The 27267-nt window shown below is 37.5% G+C and overlaps 1 protein-coding gene across 1 annotated transcript in view; it reads left to right on the forward strand.

Annotated features, from left to right (window-relative positions):
- Positions 1–27267, forward strand: part of SMG1 (SMG1 nonsense mediated mRNA decay associated PI3K related kinase) — a 52237-nt gene that overhangs the window by 11221 nt on the left and 13749 nt on the right. The window contains exons 9-47 of the mRNA XM_031056541.1: positions 1177–1350; positions 2295–2519; positions 2631–2732; positions 3169–3438; positions 3981–4111; positions 4806–4967; positions 5399–5517; positions 5942–6029; positions 6112–6213; positions 6732–6872; positions 7164–7363; positions 7605–7801; positions 8486–8653; positions 9457–9611; positions 10085–10230; positions 10896–11097; positions 12023–12132; positions 12584–12731; positions 13100–13259; positions 13892–14012; positions 14656–14904; positions 15191–15475; positions 16476–16620; positions 16892–17030; positions 17321–17551; positions 17644–17821; positions 18444–18605; positions 18878–19095; positions 19272–19426; positions 20334–20556; positions 21500–21746; positions 22326–22555; positions 23108–23356; positions 23734–23872; positions 23960–24069; positions 24684–24902; positions 25335–25525; positions 26116–26288; positions 26665–26944. Coding sequence (XP_030912401.1) covers positions 1177–1350; positions 2295–2519; positions 2631–2732; positions 3169–3438; positions 3981–4111; positions 4806–4967; positions 5399–5517; positions 5942–6029; positions 6112–6213; positions 6732–6872; positions 7164–7363; positions 7605–7801; positions 8486–8653; positions 9457–9611; positions 10085–10230; positions 10896–11097; positions 12023–12132; positions 12584–12731; positions 13100–13259; positions 13892–14012; positions 14656–14904; positions 15191–15475; positions 16476–16620; positions 16892–17030; positions 17321–17551; positions 17644–17821; positions 18444–18605; positions 18878–19095; positions 19272–19426; positions 20334–20556; positions 21500–21746; positions 22326–22555; positions 23108–23356; positions 23734–23872; positions 23960–24069; positions 24684–24902; positions 25335–25525; positions 26116–26288; positions 26665–26944 — 6944 coding nt within the window. The remainder of the gene's footprint in view (positions 1–1176; positions 1351–2294; positions 2520–2630; positions 2733–3168; positions 3439–3980; positions 4112–4805; positions 4968–5398; positions 5518–5941; positions 6030–6111; positions 6214–6731; positions 6873–7163; positions 7364–7604; positions 7802–8485; positions 8654–9456; positions 9612–10084; positions 10231–10895; positions 11098–12022; positions 12133–12583; positions 12732–13099; positions 13260–13891; positions 14013–14655; positions 14905–15190; positions 15476–16475; positions 16621–16891; positions 17031–17320; positions 17552–17643; positions 17822–18443; positions 18606–18877; positions 19096–19271; positions 19427–20333; positions 20557–21499; positions 21747–22325; positions 22556–23107; positions 23357–23733; positions 23873–23959; positions 24070–24683; positions 24903–25334; positions 25526–26115; positions 26289–26664; positions 26945–27267) is intronic.

Raw genomic sequence — 27267 nt, forward strand, 5'->3', positions numbered from 1 at the left:
GCTCATGATTTTTCCTTGGTGCTTTATTTAATTGTCCAACCTTAGAGTGTTTCAGAACTAGTAACTGTTGGGGGAAGAGAGGAAATCTTAATGCTTCAAAAGACTAATGACAAATCTGTCTTTTTAAAATAAAGCAGCAGATTACATTGTGCAGGAAATAATGCAGCAGGAACTGATGGAAAATGAGATTATATTCATTTAATGTACTCCATTTTGACTTTAACCTTTGCTAAGTTAACAGGGCATAGAATTTATCTGATGCTGTCATTAAAGAAAGAGCTTTGGGTTAGGAGGGGAGTGCTGTCTTTTAAGGTGTATGTGCTCATATGAATATGTACTTACAGGTCAATTATACTGCACTGTGTATGTTAATATATAGGTCCTGTGGGTAAAATTGTACTTGGAGCATAATTTGTGTCACTCAAAGCAGAATGAATAATTTGGTCAGTATCCTTCTCTGCACAGCAGGGCCTTTGCTGGGGCAGCTTTAGGATTCACAGGGCAGAGCAGTAAATCACTGCTTATCAGGCTGGCTGCTGCTCTGGTCAATGTGTGTATTCTTAGTCACGGAAGAGTTTTAAGATAACGTGTGCTAACATGGAGGAGGTGCTTCCAGCCAGTGTGTTTATCTCACAGTGGGGTAGAGCAAGGCTACAGCTCTACTAATGAGATCAGCACTTCTGGGAATGTTCCCAGGCACTGGTGCCAGCTGGCATGGAGTAGGCTGGTAGTGAACTCTTGGTCTCCAGATCAGCATACTTCACATGTGTGATGGGAATGGCCAGTGAAACATCTCCTCTCCACTTTGGGGATGGGAATTTTTTGAAAGAGTGGTAAAAGTGTGCAGACAACTGTTGGTAACAGTGCAGGAATACCAATGATCATGTTCCAGAGACCAGGAACTTCATAAGCTTCAGGTTCAATTTACAAGATATAGTCTGAGTACTTTGTTTCAGTGGCTAAACTCATTGCTACTCTGTGACTTTTCATTGTCATTGTGTGCCTATATTCCACCTTCCTATGTGTGTGTCGTTAAGAGATACTGGATAAACACATCTGTAATTGGATTGTACAGTTTAATGTCTGGAGATGAAGTATTTTCAATCTCACATTCTGATATTTTACCCGTGTGTAAGTTGATGATGTGTGCTGATACACAAACCTTGTGTGCTGCAGGACCTCAGCCACGTGGCTTCGGGGGAATCAGTAGATGAGGACATTCCTCCCCCGTCGGTGTCGCTGCCCAAGCTGGCTGCCCTGCTGCGCGTGTTCAGCACCGTGGTGAGGAGCATCGGGGAGCGCTTCAGCCCCATCAGGGGACCACCCATTACAGAAGCTTATGTAACTGATGTAAGAGCTCCATTGCTGTGGCTTTCTTGGTTGCTCACGTGTTTTGTCACCATACAGCAATGCCACTGATTTAGGTTTTACGAACGTTACATGAATGTGTATATTCTTAGCTTTGAGTAAATCTATTTTTTCCAAGATATATGCTGCAATAATTCTATTAAACTATAGATTGTGATAGTGGCACATGGAGATTGTATCAGAAATTAACTTTTTTAGACATTTTAACTTCATGTGACTGGGTTTGCTTGTTATCTTTGAAACCATGTTATTGTTTATTCAGATAACTATGCCACTGTAGAAACTTGAATTCTGCTTATGATTTTTCTTTCTGTTGAAATTTTATCTATTAAATCTGATAGCAAACTTTTCTAGCTCTATAGTACAGGATGGTGTAAACTCAGAATAAATGTTATATAATAAGCTAAGTAGCTGATATAGTTCTGTAATGGGTGAGGAGATAAGATAAAAGTACCTGCACTCAAACTCTTGTGGCTGCTGGATGACCTGCCCAGCTGGAATTTATGCCCTTGCAGAATTTTGTGAGAGACACAACTTCTTGGGTAAATATGTGTATGGATTTCCCAGTTGAAGACAAGACAGTTATGTAACTTCTGCCCTAATCTACAGGGGATTCTTGTGACAAAATCTCAAGAAAACTCATCTGTCTTTTTCAAGGGGAATTCTGGTGATGTTAGTTGGAACTGAACAGAACTGTGAGTCATGAGCTTAGGTTTTGTAGATCTCTAACTGAATTGGAAACCAAGCAATTGAAAGTTTGTTTTTTCTTACACTTCTGAAGTGTAATGTCAAGATGGCATTTTTCAGAATAGAATTGAACAAGCTGCAGAGCAGGTGATGGGACAGGATATCAAATGGGTGTGAATACAATTAATTAGCATCTCTCTTTAATGGAGTTTAACTCAGTTGTGTTTTTAATTTTGCAGGTTCTGTACAGAGTAATGAGATGTGTGACTGCAGCAAACCAAGTGTTCTTTTCTGAAGCTGTGCTTACAGCTGCCAATGAGTGTGTTGGGGTTTTACTTGGCAGCCTGGATCCCAGTATGACCATACACTGTGACATGGTCATCACCTATGGATTAGATCAAATGGAAAATTGTCAGACTTGTGGCACTGACTACGTCATTTCGGTCCTGAATCTGTTGACACTGGTTTGTACATGTTTTTATTCTTGTGAGGGACTAGAAAAACAGTATTTTGATTAATCTTTAATAATGAGTAAAAATTCAGGTGAAGTTACTTATTTTGGTCTTTATCCCCAGATTGTTGAACAAATAAATACGAAACTACCATCATCATTTGTAGAGAAATTATTTATACCAGAGTCTAAACTACTTGTTCTTCGTTATCATAAGGAGAAAGAGGTAAGAGTAAAAGTAACTTCTGCAGGTGTATTCCAACAGCCTTCATGCACTTCCTAGAATAAATTGAGCTGTAAAACTTAAGCTGTAAAGCTCATCTTGAATACATTTTTTAGTCTAACAGAATATCTGAAACTTCTGAAAAGGCAGATATAGCTACTTCTTAGCATTTAGATTTGATAAGAAATTGGAAAGTTTACCATCATTCCAGGTAGAGAGGTCCTTAGTTCATCTGGCTTTGATACTCAGTGTGTTAGGTGGATGATCTAGAAAATAATTAGTAGATTCTGTAAGTAAGAGGTACAGAAAACTGAAGATAGGTATCTATATCAGACTAAGCTATTCATAGATAAAGAAGAGTGATTTTAAACTCTTTGTTGCTGATTAGTGTATTTTATGATTTGTTTTAATCAGTTATTGCTGTAATTATGTTCTCAAGGTCGTTGCAGCAGCCCTTGCTGTATACCAAGCTGTATTGAGCCTGAAGAACATTCCTGTTCTGGAGACTGCTTACAGGTTGATTCTAGGAGAAATGACCTGTGCTTTAAATAGTCTACTGCATAGTTTACACCTTCCTGAGGCCTGTTCTGAAATCCAGCATGACTCTTTCAAGAAGCTTATATCCAATGTGGATAATGCCAAGTTTGTTGTTATATTTGACCTCAGTGCTCTAAGTACTATTGGAAATGCTAAAAACTCATTAATTGGGGTGAGTAACAACTCAGACAGTTCATGCAATAAGTGTAAAAAATACTTGATTACTTAAAGTTAATGTATTACACCAGTAGGGTGCATATGTATAACTAAAATGATCATATTTGTCTCTGAACTTCCTAAGTTTTAGAAAAACTTCCAGTGTTAAAACTTAGGGGAAACAGTGGGTGGATTGTATCTCTAGTTGTTGCATAATGAAAAGCAGTTTCTAGGGAAGAGCATCTTATCAGGGTTATTAAGGGTTTAATGCTCAGATCATCATAGTAATTGTTTTTGAACCTCAAGACAGATAAAAGCAGCTGTAAAGTGTCCTTTGGTAGCATGTTAGCCATATGAAAACACTTTCCAGATCTTTCCATATAAAAACATGAACTACTTTTAACAGACTTCTAAAAATGGGAAGGAAATAGTTACAGTCAGAAAACAATAGAGTTAAATTATTTCCTGTGGGGAAGAGAGGAAAGACATTATTTGATGGTATGAAAATTACAGTTAAAAGTAGATCCTAGTTTTTATGTTTCTGTGATTGTTTTATAGATGTGGGCCCTTTCACCAACTGTATTTGCACTGCTGAGTAAAAACCTGATGATTGTTCATGGTGACATAGCAGTTCACTTCCCTGCTGTCCAGTATGCAGTGCTCTACACGTTGTACTCACACTGCTCCAGGTATGGGGTTTGATAATTCAGCAGTATTTTAAGAGCACTAGGATGGACTGATGTGAATAGAATATATTGTTGGAGGGATGAAATGAAATAGGCTGTTACAATCAAGCTTTTGCCCAAACTTCCTTAATTAGTTTTTACTTTCATTAATTGCAGGGAAGCTGTATCTCAGCCAGGAAAGCATATCCTGGCTTAAAGTTGGCCTTTTATTCAAAAGCAGATTAGAAATCTTGTTTGAATAGAGATAACGGAGGGAGAACTCTACTGAAAGTAAATTAGGAAAGATTATTTACTGTTTTGCCTTAATGAGAGACCTGGGAGGGGTAATGAGATGTAAACAACAGATGTAAATAGATTTTAGACCTTATTAATACAAACTGTTGTTAAAGTAAGGGAATATACAATTTTAACTGTTACTCTTTACATTCTTAGCTGTGGTGATTTTTCACTAAGCATTGGATACCAGATACAGTTGAGAACAGGTTACTGGCCTGCATGGACTGATAGCAAATTGTAGCTTTGTTCTTTTAGGCTAGGGATCAAAATATTTGGGTTTTGACAGAGGGTGGTTTGTTTGTGTATGTGTTCATTTAACTTTTGTTGCTCATTGTTGATGTTTTCTCTCCTCCTGTAAACTTTAGGGAAGTATCTCTAATCTTGGGGCAGTTTTACAGTTTGTTTTTCCTTGCCTTTTCAGGCATGACCATTTCATATCCAGTAGCCTCAGTTCTTCCTCTCCCTCTCTGTTTGATGGAGCAGTTATAAGTACTGTAACTACAGCAACAAAAAAACATTTCTCAATCATACTGAACCTTTTGGGACTACTGCTTAAGAAGGATAACCTTACTCAAGATACCAGGTAAGGAAAATATTCCTAGAAATTTGGAAATTTTTTTTTGTCCAGTAGAATACATTAATTCAGAAACCAGGATAATTTGAATTTGTAAAACTTGGGGTAAATTTAACCTGTCAAACGTTTGGGTTTTTTATACACTATTAGTGAAATCGTGGAAAAAAGTAGCTGCTTGTTTTTATATATGAAAACTAGAGAAGTTTAAACCATTCTAAGATCTATCCAGTAGAAACAGCTATTAAAATTCACTGAAAGAAAGGGTTTGCTCACTGAAAGCATCCTTACCAAAATGCTGTGAAAGCTGGGGACATCTTTAAAGTTAAGAAATAACTTGTCTAGAAAGTGTGAGCTATGGTGCGATACTGATGTACAACGTGAAGTAGTTTGAAAGTACCTTTCTTAACTGTGTAGAGTGACTAAACTCTTGGTTTTTGAAGGAAACTACTTACAACATGGGCTTTGGAAGTGGCTCTTCTGATGAAGAAGTCAGAAACATATACACCGTTATTTTCTCTCCCATCTTTTCATAAGTTTTGCAAAGGACTTTTAGCAAACAGTAAGATATTGCATATTTTTACTTAACTGTCTTTTACATTTCAAAATTAAGTACATAAATAGCCTTGTCCCACTGATAGTAGCAACTGTACTTGTTTCATTTACTTTAAGGATGCTTCAAGATAGCATTGTGCAAGAACTTAGATGCTTTTTATGATTTTTTTTTTAAAGTGGATCCCTGCCTGTTAGTTAAACAATTAATTTTGTTAAAATAAATTGCAATCTTAAGAGATTTGACACATCACTGACATTTTTGGTAGATCAATTTCCCAGTCACAAATCATTTCTCAAAAGCACTGGAACAGTTCTGTGATGTATTCAATTCCAGAATCTGTAAATAATATGGGAACAAATGCAGAGTAGTGCAGAAGTTACCTAATTCCAGCAAGAATAACTTGTTTTGTCCTTTCAACTCTTTAATTCAGCACTTCTGGAAGATGTGAACATTTGTCTTCAAGCATGTAGTAGCCTTCATGCCTTGTCTTCATCCCTTCCAGATGACCTGTTACAGAGGTACTTGCACAGAGGTCTGTATGTTATTAGAATTCTGCTGATGATGGGGATATTCACACCTCTTTCCTTTTTGGTGTTGCAGGTGTGTTGATGTGTGTCGTGTTCAGCTTGTCCATAGTGGTGCTCGTGTGAGACAAGCTTTTGGAAAACTGCTGAAGTCAATTCGTTTGGATGTTGTGTTGAGGTGAGTTGTTCAGACCAAGTTCAGTGTAAATAATGGTTTAATTTCTTCAGAGACACTTAACCTGAAAAATAATGCCAGTGGACATCGTACTGTCTTAGTTCAAAATCGAAGAGCACGAGCTTACACTGGTAGTTCTGGGTTGATGGTTGGGCTTGATGATATTAAAGGTCTCATCCAACCCTCTATGATTCTAAGTGTCTTGCTATCTCTCCTGTGCTTTTACTGGTCTAAGAACAGTATGTAGTACACAAAGTAATTAATAAATTTGATTAGCTGTGCATCACTTCTTGAAGCAAACACTGAGTATCTGTAAGGTCCCTGTTACTCAGAGCTTCAGCAATATGTCCTATAATTTGACTTGAAGACCTGAGCTCTGAAAGCACTTGGTATTAATACCAAAGCATGTAATTACTTCTAGTCATTACATATAGATATAGTGTGTGTGTAACTCTTATACAGCTGTTTTTGGTTTAGTCAAGTATATTGTAGCATGGGTCATTTTCCCTCTCTTCCTGCAGTAACCGTACCCACACTGAAATACAAGAAATTTCTTTGGCTATAAGAAGTCACATGAGCAAAGCTCCAAGTAACACATTCCACCCACAGGATTTCTCTGATGTCATCAGTTTTATTTTGTATGGAAACCTCCACCGAACTGGGTAAGAATTCCTTGTAGAACTGAAATCTCTGAGTGTTGAATTTATAGTAAACAAGTCCAAGTTACATTTAGTTTAAAATTTGTAAATATCATTACAAACTACGTTGCTTTGCTTTCAAACTTTTTTTATACTTTTAAGTATTTATAAGCATCTTACATACACACCTTTTGGCATATTTGCCTATATACATTGCTGCTTGGAAGTTAATTTTGTGAGAGATCTGTTTGTGAACAATAGGGAGATGAAGTGTGTACAGTATAAGCTTGTCAATGCACTGATGTTTTCTTTCAGGAAGGATAATTGGTTAGAAAGGTTATTCTATAGCTGTCAAAGACTGGATAAGAGAGATCAGCCAACCATCCCTCGGAACCTGTTGAAGACTGATGCTGTGCTGTGGCAGTGGGCTGTCTGGGAAGCAGCTCAGTTCACTGTTCTCTCAAAGCTACGGACTCCTCTGGGGAGAGCCCAAGATACATTTCAAACAATTGAAGGTAAAGTAAAAAATACACTTTATTTTGATGAGATTTTTGGTAAGGTTGTGAAGCAAATGTGTTCATGTCTAAGGCAAGAGGCACAACAGCTTTATTTTTCAGTGCTTATAGATTTTAATGTTGCTGCATAATTACTGTTAAGTTGTGGTAGATTTGAGGGCTAGCATTGCTATCCCTTTGCACATTTAAATACAATACTTTTTGGTAACTCTTTTTTCCCATGTTTTGGTAAAATGTGTAGGTATTATTAGGAGTCTTGCAGCCCACACATTAAACCCTGATCAAGATGTCAGCCAGTGGACTACTGCAGACAATGATGAAGGACACAGTAGCAACCAGCTTAGGCTTGTTCTCCTTCTGCAGTATTTGGAGAACTTGGAAAAATTGATGTACAATGCATATGAAGGATGTGCCAATGCCCTTACCTCTCCACCCAAGGTTTGTCTGTCTTGCAGTGCTGATGTTGCTTGGAACAGTCTAGTGAATGAGCGGTGTCTTCAGGATTGTTCAGTTCTTAGCCATGGAATTCCAGAAAAACTTCTCAAGCAAAGTCTGAGCCTCTTAAAAAAACTCTGGCTTTAACTTTGGCATATTCCTACAGAACATGTTAAACCAGGCTTTGTTTCTGGAGTACCAGCTTGCATAGTGGTACAAATCCAGCAAGACTGTAGTCCCTCTGATTTGTAGCACTTATTTGTAGATTGTCAGCAGCCCTATTATAAAGTAACACACATATTTAAAGTTTTAATTGGTTTTTGGGGTCTATTATAAAGTAACACAGTTATTTAAAGTTTTAATTGGTTTATTTATAAGTAAGATACCCCATTGTGTATTTCTAAGTGCAAAACATTCTTCACTGTTGAAATAAGCTGTTTAATTACCAGACTTTGATGTGACAGTAATACATGATTTATAGTCAGTGCATATTAAGACTTCTGGCCTGCCAGTGTTCCTGGCCAGTTGCATGCTACATATGATTTCAGACCATTTACATTAATAAAATTAATGATTAATTGAAGACTGGAGAAAATAAACCTTCCTGCCTTTGATATCAGTCTTAAGTACTTAACTGTTTTGGTTTGTGCAGAAGAATGTTGTGAAACTTCTTTCCTGTCTCTGAAGGTTATCAGGACGTTCTTTTACACCAATCGCCAGACGTGCCAGGACTGGCTGACACGGATTAGACTGTCCATCATGAGAGTTGGATTGCTGGCTGGCCAGCCTGCTGTGACAGTCAGGCATGGATTTGATTTACTCACAGAAATGAAAACTAATAATAGTATCTCTCAGGTACTCTCTTTTCAAACTCTGTGGACTACTGCAGAAATATTCACTATGATATTCTAAAAGAAGTAAGCTAAGACAACCAGTAGTTACTAAACCAAGTGGTATTAGTGGTAAAAGAATGAGTTTTTTAAAGCCACATTTTAAATTTGTATGTTTTTGTTGTGGTTGTGATACTGTGGATTGGAGGTTAGGATGTACTGAACACATGTGGTCAAATACTACACAGGAATGAATGCTGTAGTTAATTCACAGTTTTAATTGAGCAATTTCTAATTTAGTGGAAACCTTGTGAAACTAGTGCTGCATTAGTGTGAGACCATCCCAAGCTTGTGGTAGTGTGATGTCTTTCCATACCTTGTGGGTATGAGAAGTGGGATTGTGTCATAGGGGTATCCTTCCTCTAACTAGGAGCTAAGTTCAGGGGTGGGATGGGTGGATGAAGTAGTTAAAACCTTCTTGAAAGGGTTGAATAGTTTCTTCAGTACTTAATTTGATTTGCTTAAATGTTTTACCAAAGGTGGTTTGATAGATATTTGTTACTTTGTGCTCCCTTACAAATTCTCACATAGGTACAAAGCCACCACCCAGTGATTGCTCACCACTGGTGTTGAGGCTGTGGGTTCACAGCTCAAACTCTTCCCTTGGCTCCCCTGCTCTTCCAAAAGCAGTGCAGTGGATGGATATCAGGAGCACTTGTAGATGTGTATAGTGAAATACTGCTTCACCATTTCTGAGTACTCACCCACAGACAGGTGGCTCTTGCATGAGATGAGTTTTGTTAAATAATGCTTTTGGTTTGCATTTAGGGAAATGAATTGGAAGTGACAATTATGATGCTGGTAGAAGCATTATGTGAGCTTCATTGTCCTGAAGCTATTCAGGGTATTGCTGTCTGGTCTTCTGCTGTAGTTGGGAAGAGCCTCTCCTGGATCAATTCTGTAGCTCAGCAAGCAGAAGGGCGGTAAGTTTTCACAAATTATGGGATGCTATAAACTTGGAAGTTTTTTCCTTCTAGGGAAAGTTCTGCTTCTGAGTCTTTTAAACTGTGGCATGAGTCAAGGCTGATGAATTTCCATGTCAATTATACTCAGTGAATCTTTTCAGAGATGTGATATGTATTTAATCAGTATCCAGCTCTACTCATTCAGATTAAAATTGTGATAGACAAATATAAAACTAATTTATTTACTTCTGTCTCTACTTGATTTGAAGTTTACATTAAAACTTCTATGGACAAGCTTTTATCAAATACTATAACCTGGAAATTCAGCTAGCAACCTCATATCCTATCTTAATCCCTTTCTTTTGCTGAAGGTGATATGAGCTTTTTGAGCATTGGAGTAAAATAATGCTCAAAATCTAGGTTATTTACAAAAAAACCAAAAACCCAACCTGGTTCTTTAAGATGCTGACTGAAATATTGAACTGTTTTAGGTTTGAAAAAGCAACTGCAGAATACCAGGAGCACCTCTGTTCCATGACTGGAGTGGACTGCTGTATAACAGGCTTTGACAAGACTGTTCTGAAGTTGGCCAATTCCAACAGTGTGAACAATGCCAGCCCAAAGCATTCCTTAAATGGTCAGTATTTGTTTTCTTTTTGAGAGGAATACAACTGTGTAAATGTGTACATAAAATAAGAACATTCAGTGATACAGCCATGGTGATGTCTGACTCTGAAATCTGAAAACCTGTTTCTGTCTGCAGTTAAACTGAGCCACTTAATGCCCTTGAAACCAATATTATGTGTAGATAGGAGGGTTTGCAGTACTGAGGTCTAGCTGAATGAAACTAAAGGTAATAGGTAAAATATTTTGTAACTTATTAATTTAAATCTAGTTAATTTTATATCATCATAACTTAAACCTTAGTGTTTATGACATAATTGTATCATAAGTGCACTAGTTATTCAGAGATTTTTAACTTCTAAGACTTGGTTGCAGTATTCTGTTTCATCTTTGAAAATGAACCTCCTTTGTTCCTAAGTTAGTTTTTCTGTTTTTCTGTTTTGATGCCCCTTTACAGATATAAACTAAATTTTTTCAAAACCTCATCTGAAAAGGGTCTCTTTTCCCTTGGAAAAAGTGTCAGTGGAAGAATACTGTTAAAGTTGTATAACTATTTGATTTTTTTTAATGAAGTGTTTTTCTTGACAAAAGACATAGAAATAATGTTTCAATGATAGAACTGCTGTTTGAAAATATATATTTAAGTGCATGTTTATATAATATTTTTTCATTCCATAGGAGAAACTAGAAAAACTGTTCTGACTAAGCCAAGTGACTCTTCACCTGAAGTGATAAACTACCTGGGTAACAAGGCATGTGAATGTTACATTTCCATTGCTGACTGGTCTGCTGTTCAGGAGTGGCAAAACATGGTCCATGAACTGAAGAAAAGCAATAGTAATACCTCAATCAACCTGAAAGCAGATTTTAACTACATAAAGTAAGGGTATAATTCATTTTTTCAACAGTACCTAAAAGTTCATTGTTTTACAGCTGAAATATTAAAGTTTTAATTGATTTTAAAAATTGGATGTCAGTTTCTAAGTAGAGGCATACAAAGAAGAGAGGTGTGTTCTTGGGAGGGTGAAAACTTGGCCATGGCATTTACAGATGAAGAGAGAACTTCATTCTAAATAGCTGCTGTAACTTTCTGGCTGCTGAGGCTGCTTAGTATTCAAGCAAAAAATCTTTCATTGAAGAAAAAAGATGCCAAATTTATTCTGCTTTACTCAGCAGAAGATGAATCCTTTTGCAGAACTTAAATGTATCTCATGTTCTTAAAAATATCTTAATATACTAATTTAATGGAAAAAGTATAGGAAAGAAATGGTCTTGGCCACTGAGTTTTTTAGTTTTCTGTTTTTTTTTAAATGAAATTTAGAATTGTAGCTTGTGCATTTATTTCCTGACCTTTGATATTTTTCTAGTTCATGAAAAAATACTTGTGACATTGAATAGACCTTCAGAGTTTAAGGATAATTTATTTTTATTTGACAACTTGATTGCTTTCCATTCCTGCATGATTGTGGTAAACATAGTAAAATCCTTTTGGCTGAAATTTTTTGACTTGAAAATAAAAGCACAGAAGAAAGCAGTGAAATAAAATCTGCAGGTCTGAAAAGGTGACTGCTTCTGTCAGAGAAAGAGGCTCTTCTTTCTTGATTTTACTGGATTCATTCATTTGGTGCAGGACTAGTGCCTTTTATTGATGTATGTGATAATTGAGATTTTTTGCTTAGAATTAATCCTAAGAGCTCTGTAGGATTTTGAGTTGTCTTGAGTCTTTTCTTTTTGCTGTGTAATATACTTAGCAGCTGGAGTGAAATAAGAAATATGAAAATAAAACTATAAATGTTGAATTGCAGATCTTTGAGCAGCTTTGAGTCTGGACAACTTACTGAATGCACTGAACAACTAGAATTATTACCAGGAGAAAATATCAACCTGCTTGCAGGGGGATCCAAAGAAAAAATAGGTATAAATGCATAAATTAACATTTACTTCAAATGCAAAAATAAACATTTCTTTGTGTGTCTGTCTGTATAAATGACAGACTGAAACTTCCGAATGCAATTTGCTGTGTTCAGTGGACTGACCATAACCCTTATGAATCAAGCTTCAAAATGATGGGCAGTGGTCATCCTAAATGTTGATGCAAGTTTGTTTTCTGGAGTTAATTAAAAAATGTGACTGTTTATAAGTAAATAAAAAATGTGACTGTTAAAAAAAATATGACTGTTTATAAGTAATCTGTGATGAATATTCATAATAGAATATTATGAATATATATACATATAAAATATATATATTTTTAAAAGAGGGGTTTTTTTTCTAACTTCCTTACTGTGAAAAATGCATTATCAGATGGTGAAACATGATAAAATTTGGCAGTTCTAATTGGTTTCAATTGTTTAATCTCTATGTAGACATGAAGAAGCTCCTTCCTAATATGCTAAGTCCTGATCCAAGAGAGCTTCAAAAAGCAGTTGAAGTACAGCTTTTGAGAAGTTCAGTATGTCTGGCAACAGCTGTAAACCACATAGAACAGGAGCAAAAGTGGCAGTCAATATCTGAGTAAGTTGAAATGTGCTATGAATTAATGTAATGCACTGTGAAAACACGTTCTAGTTTGTTAAACATAACTTTGTGTAAAGCTTCAGCATCCACGGCAGTTCTAGCTGTTGTGAGTTATAAGCTTACTGAGGAAAATAAGATGATATTTAACTTGGAGTTCATGCAGTTTATAAAGTACTTGAGTTGGTAAAGTGCTTCTGTGTCAGCTTAATAATTGAGTATTGTCATGTAACTTGTATGATATTGCAACGCTTTCCGACCATCCTTTTAAAGATACTGATTTTGTTTTTTCTTCAGTAATTTTGATACCGCTATTTATTCTCACAGTCTAGCTAAGAAAAATGACTGTCCTGATCCTTTAATTTCAGAAATCTTATAAAGTACCTAAAGCAAACCTCTCGCATTGCTATTGGGCCTTTGAGGCTTTCCACGCTCACCGTGTCTCAGTCTTTACCAGTGTTGAGCACTCTTCAGTTGTACTGTTCTTCTGCTTTGGAAAACACTGTATGCAACAGGCTGACATCAGAGGTAATTCTGTGTGTTTAAAACCTAAATTGGGATCATGTCTTTTGCCATGTCATATTGTGGAGTATTGAATATAAAACATAGATTAATTGTTAATTTTGACTGTTAATCGTACTGTCAAAAGATCTCATTCAGTTTTCTAATGTGCCTTGACCCAAGTTTTTATAAGCTTACATCTCAATTGGAGTTCTCTCTACAGCTATAAATACACCTCTCTTTCAGTTACACTTACAGTATTTTTGAACTGTTATTGACAGTTGCCTTTTAGAGTGTTGGTATTTCTTCTCTGAATACATTGTAACATGCACTTAATTTACTTTCAAAACAACTTAAAAATATTCTAATAAAAAATCACTTCAGCAATTAGAAACTGAATGTCAGACTTCAACCACTATGAGTGTTCTAGATGTAATTTCCAATCACATTGTTCAGAAGACAGTTCTGCTTGTTTTGAGCAGTTCTTACTGTTGTCCTCTCGAAATCAAACATAAAACATATTTCTCTTAGTTACAGTGTGGTTGCTATTATAAATAAGAATTTTTGCTCTAAAAATGGTCTTTGGTTTTAATTAATGAAAATGCATTGTAATAAAGTTGTCTCTCAAGACAACTGTGCAACTTGTGTGCCTCTTGCAGGACTGTCTGATACCTCTCTTCAATGAAGCGTTGAGGTCATGCAAGCAGCACGATGTAAGACCATGGATGCATGCCCTGAGGTACACAGTGTACCAGAATCAACTGATGGAAAAGCTGAAAGGTGTGTGAGCTCTCATTATGGTGTTGTGAAAATCAAATGCAGAATTTGAACTTGTCTGCTGAAAGCAGCAGCTGTGTCTTTTTCTAGTATTTTAGATTAAGTACTTCTTAAAAGCCAGGTTTTTTTCCTTCAGGTGTCTTGTTTTACTACTCATTGTCTTTATTAGTGCTGTAATGTAGACAGTGTCAAAAAGGAAAACAACATTCTGAAGTGTTTAATAGTTGTATGCTCCTCTCCTAATAACCCCTTAATTGCTCATCACTTCATACTTTAACTGCTTTCACTTTTGAACATTTCACCATTATGAATAATGAGTCTTCACACACAGTGAAGAAAGCCATTTAAATGTGCAGTATGATAAGAAGTAATGGGAGAAAAAAAGTTCTGTCAGGAGAAAAGTAGGCTTATTAGCTAAGAAGAATGGTTATAGTGGGGAAAAAAACCTTTTGCCCATCAGATAATCCATGGATATAATTTATGTTTGAGATGGGGTATATAAATATTCTAGGCAGAAATGAAGTCATCTAAATCTCTGAAGCAATTTTTACTGATGCCCATGTACACAATATATTGGGCAGACATTCTCTGTGTGTCAGACAGTGATTTAATACTTTTGTTTACAATGTCTTGCTCCCTTCTTTAGAACCAACAGTCCCAATTAAGAGCCATCTAATGGAACTGGGTTTAACAGCAGCGAAGTTTGCACGGAAGCGAGGAAACATCGCCCTGGCTACGCGGCTGCTGGCCCAGTGCAGTGAGGTGCAGCTGGGGAAAACCACCACTGCACAGGACTTAGTCCAGCACTTTAAAAAATTGTCTGCACCAGGTCAGATAGATGAAAAATGGGGTCCTGAACTTGATATTGAGAAAACAAAGTTGTTATACACAGCAGGTGAGTGTTATGTTGTAGTGACTTGAGCTTTTTTTCCTTATAACCAGGCTGATTCACCTCACCTTGAAGAAGTCACAGTAGGGCAGTATGATTAGGAACTGATTTCATCCCATTAGCTGTTGTCTATCTGAAAGTGTTTTCACAAGTGTTTGCATGCTTGTCATTCTTCAAAAGAGAATTTTCTCTGTAAACATATATTGGTGCAAGTTTTATATGAATGTGCTGAATTTCAGAATTGTTTTAAATAATAGCAGTGTACTGAAGATCTGCTTTCCATGATATGCAGGTCAGTCAACACATGCCATGGAAATGCTGAGTTCTTGTGCCATATCTTTCTGCAAATCTGCCAAAGCTGAATATGCAGTTGCTAAATCTATTCTCACGCTGGCTAAATGGATTCAAGCAGAATGGAAAGAGATCTCAGGACAGTTGAAACAAGTATATAGAGCTCAACAGCAGCAGAATCACAGTGGCCTGTCTACCTTGTCTAAAAACATATATAATTTGATTGAGCTGCCAGCTGTTAATACACTGGAAGATGAATATCCCAGGATTGAAAGTGAATCTACAGGTACGTTTGTTCTCATTGTTCTTTTTTAAAATTAGTTACAGATAAATATAGTGAGGGATAACATCAGTTATATTGATGAAGACTAAGTGCTCCATCTCTTATGTATTTGCTTTCCTAATATATTTGTCAAAGGTGTGTATTTTGTGCAAAAGGTAACTATACACAGTTAGAAAATCCAAACACCTTAATATTGATATTTCATATTTCTGTAACATTTTTCTCATTCAAGTAATGGTGGCCTGAGGAAGAAACTGGGATATGTTTATTTTGTGTTGAGGATATCAGTTATTGTCCTGTATGTGTTTGCTTTCAGCTTGTGTATTTGCTAAAGTTTGAGTTAGATCTTTCAGGTTTAAGCATGGAGAGGATTTATGTTATGAAGGTCCCCATAAGTGTGAAAAGTACTTCAGGATTTTTCATTATCTTTAATCTGTAATTAATCTGAACACTTCTGCTGTTGCTGCAGAATGTGTTCTCATTCCTGATTTCCAGCACACTTTTCTTTAAATGTTAAGATAAATTCTGTGCTTCTTTAAACTTGGATTTCATAAATAACTTCATTCCTGCAAAGTCAGAATTATTGTAGAGCTGTTGGTGGATGTTAAACAGTAGGTGCTTTCTGACTTGATGGCAGAGAACATAAATATATACACAAACAAACACAACCACTGTGCCCTGGGTACTTCATAGAAGTCTTCTCTCTGAAGCACTCTGCTCCTTTGGAGGTCATGAGTTCCTTGCCTCAGTTCCACCTCTCTGTGAGAGAGGAAGGAGTTGTAGAGTGTCAGCAGTGGTTGTTGGCAAATGGAAACTAGACTTTATTTTGAAGCTGTGTCAGAACTGAAAAATAATTGCATTTTGGAAAATTTTGCACTGTTGGGTATTAATTTTACTAAAAAAATACTGTATACCCATAATTTTTGGTGTTATTTTCTGTGCTAAGGAAGGCAGAAGTAGGTTTTACACTGTAACACATATTACTCTATTTCTCCCATCACAGTAAACATTGGAGTTGGAGAACCAGACTTTATCTTGGGCCAGCTCTATCACTTGTCTTCAGTACAGGCACCTGAAGTAGCCAAGTCTTGGGCAGCCCTGGCTAGCTGGGCTTACAGATGGGGCCGCAAAGTAGTTGATAATGCCAGGTAAATACAGCCTAGTGCTTGAATTTGTACAGTACAATTGGTTTTCTTAAGATAAACCTATCTGTGTATTTATGATTGCTGTTGTATGTGGTCTGAAGCTTGCCATGAGCAGAGAAATGAATTTTCTCCTGGTTAGTTGCCTCTGTAAAACAAAGCTAACTTAATTCTGAGAGAACGATGATTTCTTCCTTCAAAAAGTTTTATAGATAGACTTGCAGTAGCTCTACAAATACTCATGTGATGGGGATCAATAATTCATTAACTGTTACAGTCAGGGAGAAGGTGTTCGGCTGCTGCCCCGGGAGAAATCCGAGGTTCAGAACTTGCTCCCAGACAACATTGCAGAGGAGGATAAAGAGAAAATCTATGGCATTCTTGGGCAGGCAGTGTGTCGGCCAGCTGGCATTCAAGTAAGTGTAGATTTGTTTGTGTGAAAAAATGTTCAGCTTCAGCATGAACCTTACTTTTCTCTTCTTGCAGTTCATGTTAACTCTTGTAAATGTCTTAAAGTTAAAATTCAGACAGTACAAGAAACCATCTGTTAGCCATGTGTAACCCACCTGTTGGATGAACTATGGTAGTGTGATCAAGTAATGCAGTTGCATGAGCTGCTAGGCAAAAACTGACTTAGGAGCTCAGATTGCTTGTAGAAATTATTGGAGGACTTAATCAAACCTGCTTTCCCTTTATTTGCATTTAGGATGAAGATATGACTCTACAAATCACTGAAAATGAGGACAATGAAGAAGATGATATGGTGGATGTGATATGGCGTCAGTTATTAACAAGTTGTCCCTGGCTTTCAGATCTTGATGAAAATGCAACAGAAGGATTAATTAAAGTCTGGAGGAAAGTTGTAGACAGAATCTTCAGTCTCTATAAACTGTCCTGCAGTGCATACTTTACATTCCTCAAACTCAATGCTGGGCAGGTTAGTGTTGATGTGGAAACCAAGTTACAAAGTTTTCTAAATGAGGATATGAGCTATATACTTAATTTAGAGGAGTATTTCTGTGTTTCAAGGTTCCACTTGATGAAGAAGATCCCAGACTGCACTTAAGAAACACCTCTGAGCAAAGCACGGATGATGTAATTGTGATGGCAACCCTGAGACTGTTACGCTTGCTTGTGAAACATGCTGGAGAGCTTAGACAGTATCTAGAGCATGGACTAGAAACTACACCTACTGCTCCTTGGAGAGGTAAGCATATGTTATCTAACTGTTAAAATTGATTTTGAGACATTTTCTCTAAATGCAGAAAACTGTTCATTGCACTTTGATAAAATCTTTTATTTAAGTGTGAGGAAAAGAGACCCTGTCTTTTACTAAGTGATGTCACTGAAGATGTTAAAGTCTGCCACACGCTCTGATTGTGAAGTAGATAAGTAGCACAGATTTTGATCCCCTCCTTCCCCCACTTGAAGACATAGAAAGGAGAAAGGGGATGTGGTTTGTGAAGTATTACATCACATGACCACTGTAAAAAACAAACGAGGTGGGTTTTTTCTAGTTACGGTTGAGAAAGATGTGTGGCTAAAGCCACATGTTTCAGAAGTAGTTGTTTGTCACTACACTGCAGGTTCTGGTTGTTCAGGGACTTCCCCTCAAAGGTTATAGTGTTAGTGTGGGAGGTAAAGAAAAGGAGGCCACCTATTGTAAAATTGCTCTTTGTTTTGGACTTTTTTGTAAATTGGTAAATTTGTACTTCTTTGATTTACATTCTCCCTATGCAAAAATAATGGCATGCTTTTAAAAATAAAATTCTATCTCATTTGAAGAGGAATGAAGTGAATCAGCACATTTCCCTTTCCTCTTTCTGCAGGAATTATTCCCCAGCTTTTCTCTCGCCTGAATCACCCCGAGGTGTACGTTCGACAGAGCATTTGCAACTTGCTCTGTCGAGTTGCTCAGGATTCTCCTCATCTCATCCTCTATCCTGCAATAGTGGGAACCATTTCACTTAGCAGTGAATCCCAGACTTCAGGTATGGAGAAATGGAAAAACTGTTCAAATTAACTTAAGCTACTATATTTTTATATACTGGGTAGGATGATGCTGAGGTGTTTTTTTAGTTTTCTCAGTTTTGATCTTAAGAATATTTTTGTTATGGGAACTCAGTGATATCCTTAATCTGATTTACCAGATTTTGCAAATTTTTCTTATACTTCACCAGTACTTAATGGGAACCTGATGCTGAATAAACTGGAGTGATACATCTTACTGTAGCTAATATTTTATCATCTGTTTTTAATTTAGGAAACAAGCTGCCTTCTGCCATCCCTACTTTGCTTGGTAATATACAAGGAGAAGAGCTGTTGGGTGGTGAATGTGATGAAGGGAGCACTCCAGCTTCCCAGGAAAGTAGTAAAGATGATACAAAAGCTGGATTAAATGAAGATCAAGCAATGATGCAAGATTGCTACAGCAAAATTGTGGAGAAACTCTCTGCTGCAAATCCAACAATGGTATTGCAGGTAAATAATTCAAATGTATGTTGCTTCAGTACTTGAACCACAAATATGTAATTTATGTGTCTTGGGTGTTGGCTGACTGAAAGTTTGCTGTGTCTCTGTCTTTTTTCCAACTTGTTCATCTACTGAAACAAATCTGAATTTTAGTTCTTTTGAAAAGTGACTCTTGCTTTCTCCAGGTTCAGATGCTTGTGGCTGAGCTGCGCAGGGTTACAGTTCTCTGGGATGAGCTGTGGTTGGGAGTTCTCCTGCAGCAGCACATGTATGTCCTCAGACGGATTCAGCAGCTGGAAGATGAAGTCAAGAGGGTCCAAAACAACAACACTCTACGGAAGTATGTCTGTTTCAGTAATACAGGGGATAATCATAACAAATGTTTATTCTGGGGAAGTAAACAGTCACATGAATCAGCAGTGGTGTTGTTCCTGAATCCATACTATCCCAGCTGCTACTTTGTAAGCCTGGGACCTTATTTCAGGAACATTTTATGCTCCAGCTACTTCTCCAGTCAAATGAGAGAAACAGTTTATCTGTGAATCCATGTTGTGATTTCTTTAGAAATAACATGTTAGAACCCGATGTATATTGTACTGTGGATGATGAGATCCTATAGTTCTCCATTTCCAAGTGAGATGAAATGAGTATACACCATTCAGCATGCTTAATCTATTTAGACATCACTGTAAATGCAGATATTTGGAGCAAACAAGAATGTCTTAATCTGGTTTTAGTTTTCAGTGTTGAGCAAGTCTGTCTTTCTTCCTCACCTGGGTTCTCCTGTGAGCAGAGTAGTAGAAGAACAGATCCATTCACTGGGCACCTGGCTAAACTTAAGAATGCCTCTTGTATTCTGTAGTCAGGACTGACATGGAATGGGAGAACAGAATGATCTGAATGTCTCTTCTCCTTCTTTACAGTTTGGTGCACCCTCAACAAGTAGTAGTAAAAAGGTCCTTTAATAAAGGAAATCATTTGCTTAAAATGATTTCTGCTCAGAACTTCTAATCAGGGTTTCTGGTACTGAACAATGCATTTTAAATGTTTTTTTTTTTGAAATACGTGTGGTTCAGAGGAGCACTTATTCAAGGTGGAATGAAATATTCTTCATTTTAATATGATCATTTTAGAGAAGTAATCATTTTTGTGAGTTCTTCAATGTCTCATTTGTTATTTAATGCTGTCCTTATGAGAACTTGGTTTTATGGCATTAAGAAGAGGTTTTTGTGTGTTTTTTATAACAGAGAGGAGAAAATAGCAATCATGCGTGAAAAGCACACAGCTCTGATGAAGCCCATTGTGTTTGCTCTGGAGCACGTGAGGAGCATCACTGCAGCTCCTGCAGAAACTCCTCATGAGAAATGGTTTCAGGATAACTATGGAGATGCAATTGAAAATGCACTAGAGAAGCTGAAGAATCCTTTGAATCCTGCTAAACCTGGAAGCAGCTGGCTCCCATTTAAAGAGGTATCACGTGCAAGAGAAAGAGTACAATGTAGACACACTTGCTGCTCTTGCTGCATCATGTGCTTGACCCTCTCCTTCTCTTGCTGTTCTCTTACCGTATCAAAATTGCAGCCTCAAGCTTTGTCTTAACAGTCAGCACAGGCAAACTGGGCACTAAAGCACTATAATTTTTGCCTCTAGCCAGTCCTATTGATTGTCTGTTACTGCATTTCTACCCATTGAAATTACATTTTTCAAATTTTGCAGCTTCTTCTATGTGGGTTGCTATCAGCTTTGGGAGCAGAGAGCTTTTTATTTTAAATACTGTCTTTCTGAAACTCTGGTATTTGAGTTTAGTTTATTTAAGTTTTAACAAGTTAATTCTGTTTATCTAAGCATAGTCCTTGGGCTGTGCAGCAACCTTCAAATGATCAACCCTTCCCAGAGGTCCTTTGTCAATTATGTCATCTTCTCTTAGTTTATGGGTTTTAAGAGAAACTAAATATTCACTTGTCTCTCCAGAGCCAGCCTGGTGTTTTTAAAACCAGAACAGAGGTTTTACATACAAATAGACCTTTTTTACTTGTACTTCCTCTTCTGCTTTGCAGAACAGACAGGCATTCAGATATATAAACAGGAGGTTGCTGAATGCTGCTGCCTTTAACCACAGCTCAGGTATTTATAAATACAGGAGCAAACCTCTTGAGCAGCATGATTTGTTGTGACTTTGCTTCTTGTCACTGCACAGGGTATATTTGCTGCATAGAGGATGATGTTTAGTTTTTGTGATCTTCATCCTAAACTGTGGATTAGCAGTGCGGCAAGGGTGCAAGGGAGTTTAGGAAAAAACCTTGTTTTCTGGAAGATGTCCACCATTAAGTCTGGTTTGGTGGTGTTTTCATTCTTACTGCTATAACTGTTAAGGTGAATGTCAACCTAAAAGAAAAAAAAATTTTTGGAATAGGTAATGCTGAGCTTGCAGCAAAGAGCACAGAAACGGGCCAGTTACCTCTTACGACTTGAAGAAATCAGTCCTTGGCTGGCTGCCATGATGAACACTGAGATAGCACTTCCTGGAGAGGTGTCCACCAGGGACACAGTCACCATCCACAGTGTGGGCAGCACCATCACCATCCTGCCCACCAAAACCAAACCTAAAAAGCTGCTTTTCCTGGGTTCAGATGGGAAGAACTATCCCTACCTGTTCAAAGGTAAGTAATAGAATTTTTCTCATACCAGGTACTGTCTCTTATTATAAATTAGACTGTATTAAAGTTAGGAAGATTGTGTGGTGCAGCTCTAGTTTTATTTGCCTGAATGATAGGGAGAAAGAGGAGTTTGAAGCATTTGCTCTCTCTCTTCCCTACCTCTTACTTCACCAGATATTTTTCAAGGAATTTTGCCATGTGAAACTGTAAGTCAAATCCCTTCTTTACAAGACTTTCATCAGAAGCTGTGCTCTGCTTGGATATTGATAGGATTTGCTGCATGTAATTTTTCAGAAGCTTACTGTAGCCCCTAAAAGAAAACTTAGAGACTTTTTGTTTTGCCTTCGAGGGAAAGGCCTATTTGTTATGTTGTAACTATTGTGTGTACTGCTCACATAGCAAGCTGGCATAAGCTGGTAGGTGAATGCCATGTAAACACTTTGCTTTAGGCCAAACAACTCAATCTACATATTATGAAGATATTCATAGTCTGAAATGTAGTGAGTTTAAAGAAATACTAAATTTTGGGCTTTAGGAGAATTTTTTTATCTAGAAGCTAAATTTTAAACAATTTTCTTGAAGGTTTGGAAGACTTGCACCTAGATGAGAGGATCATGCAGTTCTTATCCATTGTGAACACCATGTTTGCCACCATCAACCGGCAAGAGACGCCGCGGTTCCACGCGAGGCACTACTCGGTGACACCCCTGGGGACAAGGTCAGGCCTCATCCAGTGGGTGGATGGAGCCACGCCTCTGTTTGGGCTGTACAAGCGCTGGCAGCAGCGGGAAGCTGCTCTGCAGGCACAAAAGGTAATGGCTCTGTCCTGTGCTAAGTGGAACAAGGCAGAAGAGAAGTGCTTGTTTTGATTTGCTTTGTGATTCTAAGTCACATGGTCTTATAAGGATTGTTTTGTTCATAATAATGCAGAAGGGTTCTGTGTATTCATGTAATTTGGGACTTCACCAGAAGTCAATAAAATTGCATCTCTGTTATTTATATATAATTACAGTATGTAACATAAAAATGCTCTCTGGCATGATAATTCAAAAGAACTGTTTTTTGCAAATAGAATTAACCTTGGTTGAAATTATTTTAGTTCCGTATCTTGTTTACTCATTCTCATTCCATTCTAAATACAGTTTTTGCAGTTATATTTGAGATCTACTTTGAGAATAGAATTAGGCTGAAACAATGTGTTTTCAGTCTATTTAGATCTTAACTGCTGAATTTTGAAAGCAGTCTCTGAGCTGAAGAAGTCATATGCAGTCAAGGCATTGATTTCATATTTCATTCTCACCCAAACTGAATTTGGCATATGTTTCTGTGCTAATACATCAACTACCCATTTTTATCTCTTCTAGGCTCAGGACTCCTACCAGACCCCTCAGAACCCTGGAATAGTTCCTAGACCCAGTGAACTTTACTACAGTAAAATTGGACCTGCTTTAAAGGCAGTCGGGCTTAGTCTCGACGTGTCACGTCGTGACTGGCCCTTGAATGTCATGAGGGCTGTTCTGGAGGAGCTGATGGAAGCAACTCCCCCGAATCTCCTCGCCAAGGAGCTCTGGTCATCCTGCACCACACCAGATGAGTGGTGGAGAGTTACACAGGTGAGTTACAACAGCAGTATTTTACATAGGAGAGGCTGTGGTTTTAATGGGATGAGGGGCACCAACTGCCTGAGGTGTTGTACTTGTGAGTTTGGAGAGCTGGTGCTGCTGTGAGTTTGAGGAAATGTTGGCAGTTGTGCCGTTGAATTTAAACGTGGGTATAGACCAGATAAGTCTATGTTATACTAGAGTTACCAGCCAAAAAAATGAAAACTCTTGTAAGATACCATCAAACAACAAATAGAAAACTGCTTGGAATAAGTTGGGCTTGATTTGTTTTACACTTACACTTAAAATAATGTTTTAAGATGGTAGTCAGTCCAGTGTGTTGGCAGAGGATTCCCACAAATAATTTTTTCCTGAAACTCTCTTTTAAGTCGTATGCAAGATCCACTGCAGTTATGTCCATGGTTGGCTACATCATTGGTCTTGGAGACAGACATCTGGATAATGTTCTTATAGATATGACTACAGGAGAAGTTGTCCACATAGATTATAATGTTTGCTTTGAAAAAGGTAATTTAAAAAATGCTCTATGTTATTCAAATAAAAGGTTTTCTTTCTTAGCAATTAAAAGAAACAACTTAATTTTTTATCTTCAAGGCAAGAGCCTTAGGGTGCCAGAGAAGGTTCCGTTCCGGATGACGCACAACATTGAAACAGCGCTGGGAGTGACAGGAGTGGAAGGGGTGTTCAGGCTTTCTTGTGAGCAGGTATGGTTGGAGATTTGAAAACTGAGGGCCATCACTGGCCAAATACTGTCTTAGAACTTTTCTATTCTTCATTCTGCTGCTGGTTTATAGAGCCTTCACCTTGCTGCTGTGATTTTAATTGGCCTTACTTTAGCTATATCCTGTGGTAGGTATTTAACATGAGATTGTCTGATAAATGTGCATGCAAGTAGTGGTACAACTAAAATTTAGGGCAAAAAGGGGGACTTTTAGTTGTAGATTAAAATGTTATGTTTTTCCTGAATTTTTTTTTGAGATATCTTGCTTGCCCTCTTCCTTTGGGACTCATCCCAAACAGATGACAGATATGACAGATATGTTTTTAAAAAGAAAAATGCTGTGAGGAAGGGAGATTTTTCCTCCTTAAGCATCTGTGCTTGTGCATAGAGTTTGTGTGGAAGGCTAGATCTTCCTACAGGCTTAGCTGCATTTGTACCCACTGTGGTGTTCTTCCTGTCTCTGTAGTAGTTAGGCATAACTATTACTATCCATTATGGATTTCTGTACCTACTCAATACAGTATTTTGCCTCTAAGTTTCCACTGTTCTGCGAGGATAACAGAGAATCAGAACGAGTCTGTTTAAAATACGATGCAGGTCCTTCATATAATGCGGCGTGGGAGAGAGACTTTGCTTACACTGCTGGAGGCTTTTGTTTATGATCCACTGGTGGACTGGACAGCTGGAGGAGAGGCAGGATTTGCTGGGGCTGTCTATGGTGGTGGTGGCCAGCAGGCTGAAAACAAACAGAGCAAAAGGGAAATGGAAAGGGATATTACACGGAGTCTCTTTTCCTCAAGGGTGGCCGAGATAAAGGTGAGTTTACTACAATAATTTTATATTTTTAATTTAAAGTAGACTCTGCACTTTCATTTTATTTATTTGCATTTTGGGAATGGGGGAAGATACGGTCTTATATCAGCACTAGTTCATGAATTTTATTGTGATAAATTGAGTTTGTATAAAGGGAAGTGTTTATATTGAACTTGGAAGTATTTAATTTTCAGTTTCCGCATGCTTAATTCTAAAACACGTTTTAGTTCTTTGCCTGAATCTGGGCTAGGAGAATAACAATAGAGGTTTAGAGAGCAGTTTAAATAAAGAATGTCTGTTAAGATTTGGCAGTTGTAGCCCTGGAAGCAGTGCTAGATGAATGGCATTGTTGAAGGGTTAAGTTCTGCCATATCCTTACTTTCTGCTGCCAGTTGGATTTAGTGCAGTTCAGTAACATCTGTGTCTTGATTGCAGGTTAACTGGTTTAAGAACAGAGATGAAATGCTTGCTGTGCTGCCAAAACTGGACAGTAGTTTAGAAGAGTACCTGAACCTGCAGGAGCAGTTAACAGATGTAGAAAAGTTGCAAGGAAAACTACTGGAAGAGATAGAATTTCTGGAAGGTGCAGAAGGAGTGGATCATCCCTCCCGCACACTTCAGAACAGGTACAGAGGAACCAGGAGTTCTGTCAGAAGTCTCACAGTTCAATACAGATGGTGTTTTAGCAATGTACTTATGGGTTAAATGTTAGAAATCTGTACATGAGTGAATAGCTGGATAAAAGCTATTGCAGTAAGCAGGTCTCTCCTTGTACAGAAGAACTACTGAAACCTTTTCCTACTCAATAATCTTATTCATGTCCTGCCCCTCATACTCCATTAATATAACTTGTGCTAGTCCAAGTTCCACACTTGACCCTCAAGGTAAGAGAGGGAATGTTCTGAAAGTGATGTCCCATCATTATAATCCACTTAAGGGAGCTATTGATTAATAGCACAAAATTATTTTAAGTTTCTAATTTTTTTAAGGTTATTTGAAATTAATCAAGTATTTCATAATTACATGAATAGGCACAGGCATTAATTATTTTGTAAGAAAACAGAATTAATAATAACACTGTTAGTTTAAGTAATTGGTGAGAACCTATTCATTTGCTGGTTAACAGTTGTATTGTTCAATACTGTTCTGTATTCTATAGTGTTAAGTATTTTCTTTCTTGTAGTACTTACTTGATTCTGTGGCTTCAATAATTCAGGTATTCTGAGCACACACAGTTGCAGTCTCAACAAAGAGCTGTCCAGGAAGCCATCCAGGTGAAGCTGAATGAGTTTGAGCAGTGGATAACCCATTACCAAACTGCCTTCAGTAATTTAGAGGCAACACAGCTTGCAAGTCTGCTCCAAGAAATTAGCACACAGATGGACCTAGGTACAAAATAGTATTTCTGGGGGTGGTTTTAATGGTTTGAAAATAACTTGAGTTCAATATCAGGAGGCATTATGAGTACCCTCTAACTTAAAGGCAATGATCTGTATGTAATAAGTTAAAAGAAAGGGGCTTCTTCAAAGGGTGATTTAGAGCACTTCAGGGTTTCAGTGCCAAGCTGTCTGAAGGAACTTGTCTGTCTTATCCTACCTGGGCATGAGATTCTCTTACCTTGTACTCAAAATTCTCAATATGAATTCTCCATGCTTCCTTTATCACAAGTTAAAAAAAAAATTGAAAAGGTGTTAATGCTCAGTATTTGTATGGTATAAAACGTGTTCTCAGACATATCTTTGTTTATAACCTTCTTTCTTAAAAGGTCCTCCAAGTTATGTCCCAGCAACAGCATTTCTGCAAAATGCAGGCCAGGCACATCTAATCAGCCAGTGTGAACAGCTGGAAGGAGAGGTTGGTGCTTTTCTGCAGCAGAGAAGATCTGTGTTACGTGGTTGCCTAGAACAACTGCACAGCTATGCAACAGTGGCTCTGCAGTATCCAAAAGCTGTGTTCCAGAAGCACCGAATAGAGCAGTGGAAAACCTGGATGGAAGAGCTCATTTGTAACATGACAATAGAGCGTTGTCAGGATATCTTTAGGAAGTAAGTTGACAGAGTAATGGCTTGTTCAAAGAACATAATTTTCAAGTTACTACCCTAATTTTATCATTTAAAGAAATACTTCTGCAAGGACCTATATAATTATAAAGCAAACCAACATAAAGTTGTGATTCTACAAATTTGGAGTAAACATGAAACACTGCTTTAAAAATACCATTCCAGAATTTAATCTGTGTACTTCAACAAGAAAATCAAGTAACATTGTCCTGTAATGATCAAATGGAGCAATCACCTGTGTGGCTTCAGAGTAGTGATATTTTGAGTTTTAGAAACTTCTAGTATTTAGAAATCAATAAGGAAAGATT

The sequence above is a fragment of the Geospiza fortis genome, unplaced genomic scaffold (genome assembly GCF_000277835.1).
Source record: "Geospiza fortis unplaced genomic scaffold, GeoFor_1.0 scaffold237, whole genome shotgun sequence".
NCBI classification, from domain to species: domain Eukaryota; kingdom Metazoa; phylum Chordata; class Aves; order Passeriformes; family Thraupidae; genus Geospiza; species Geospiza fortis.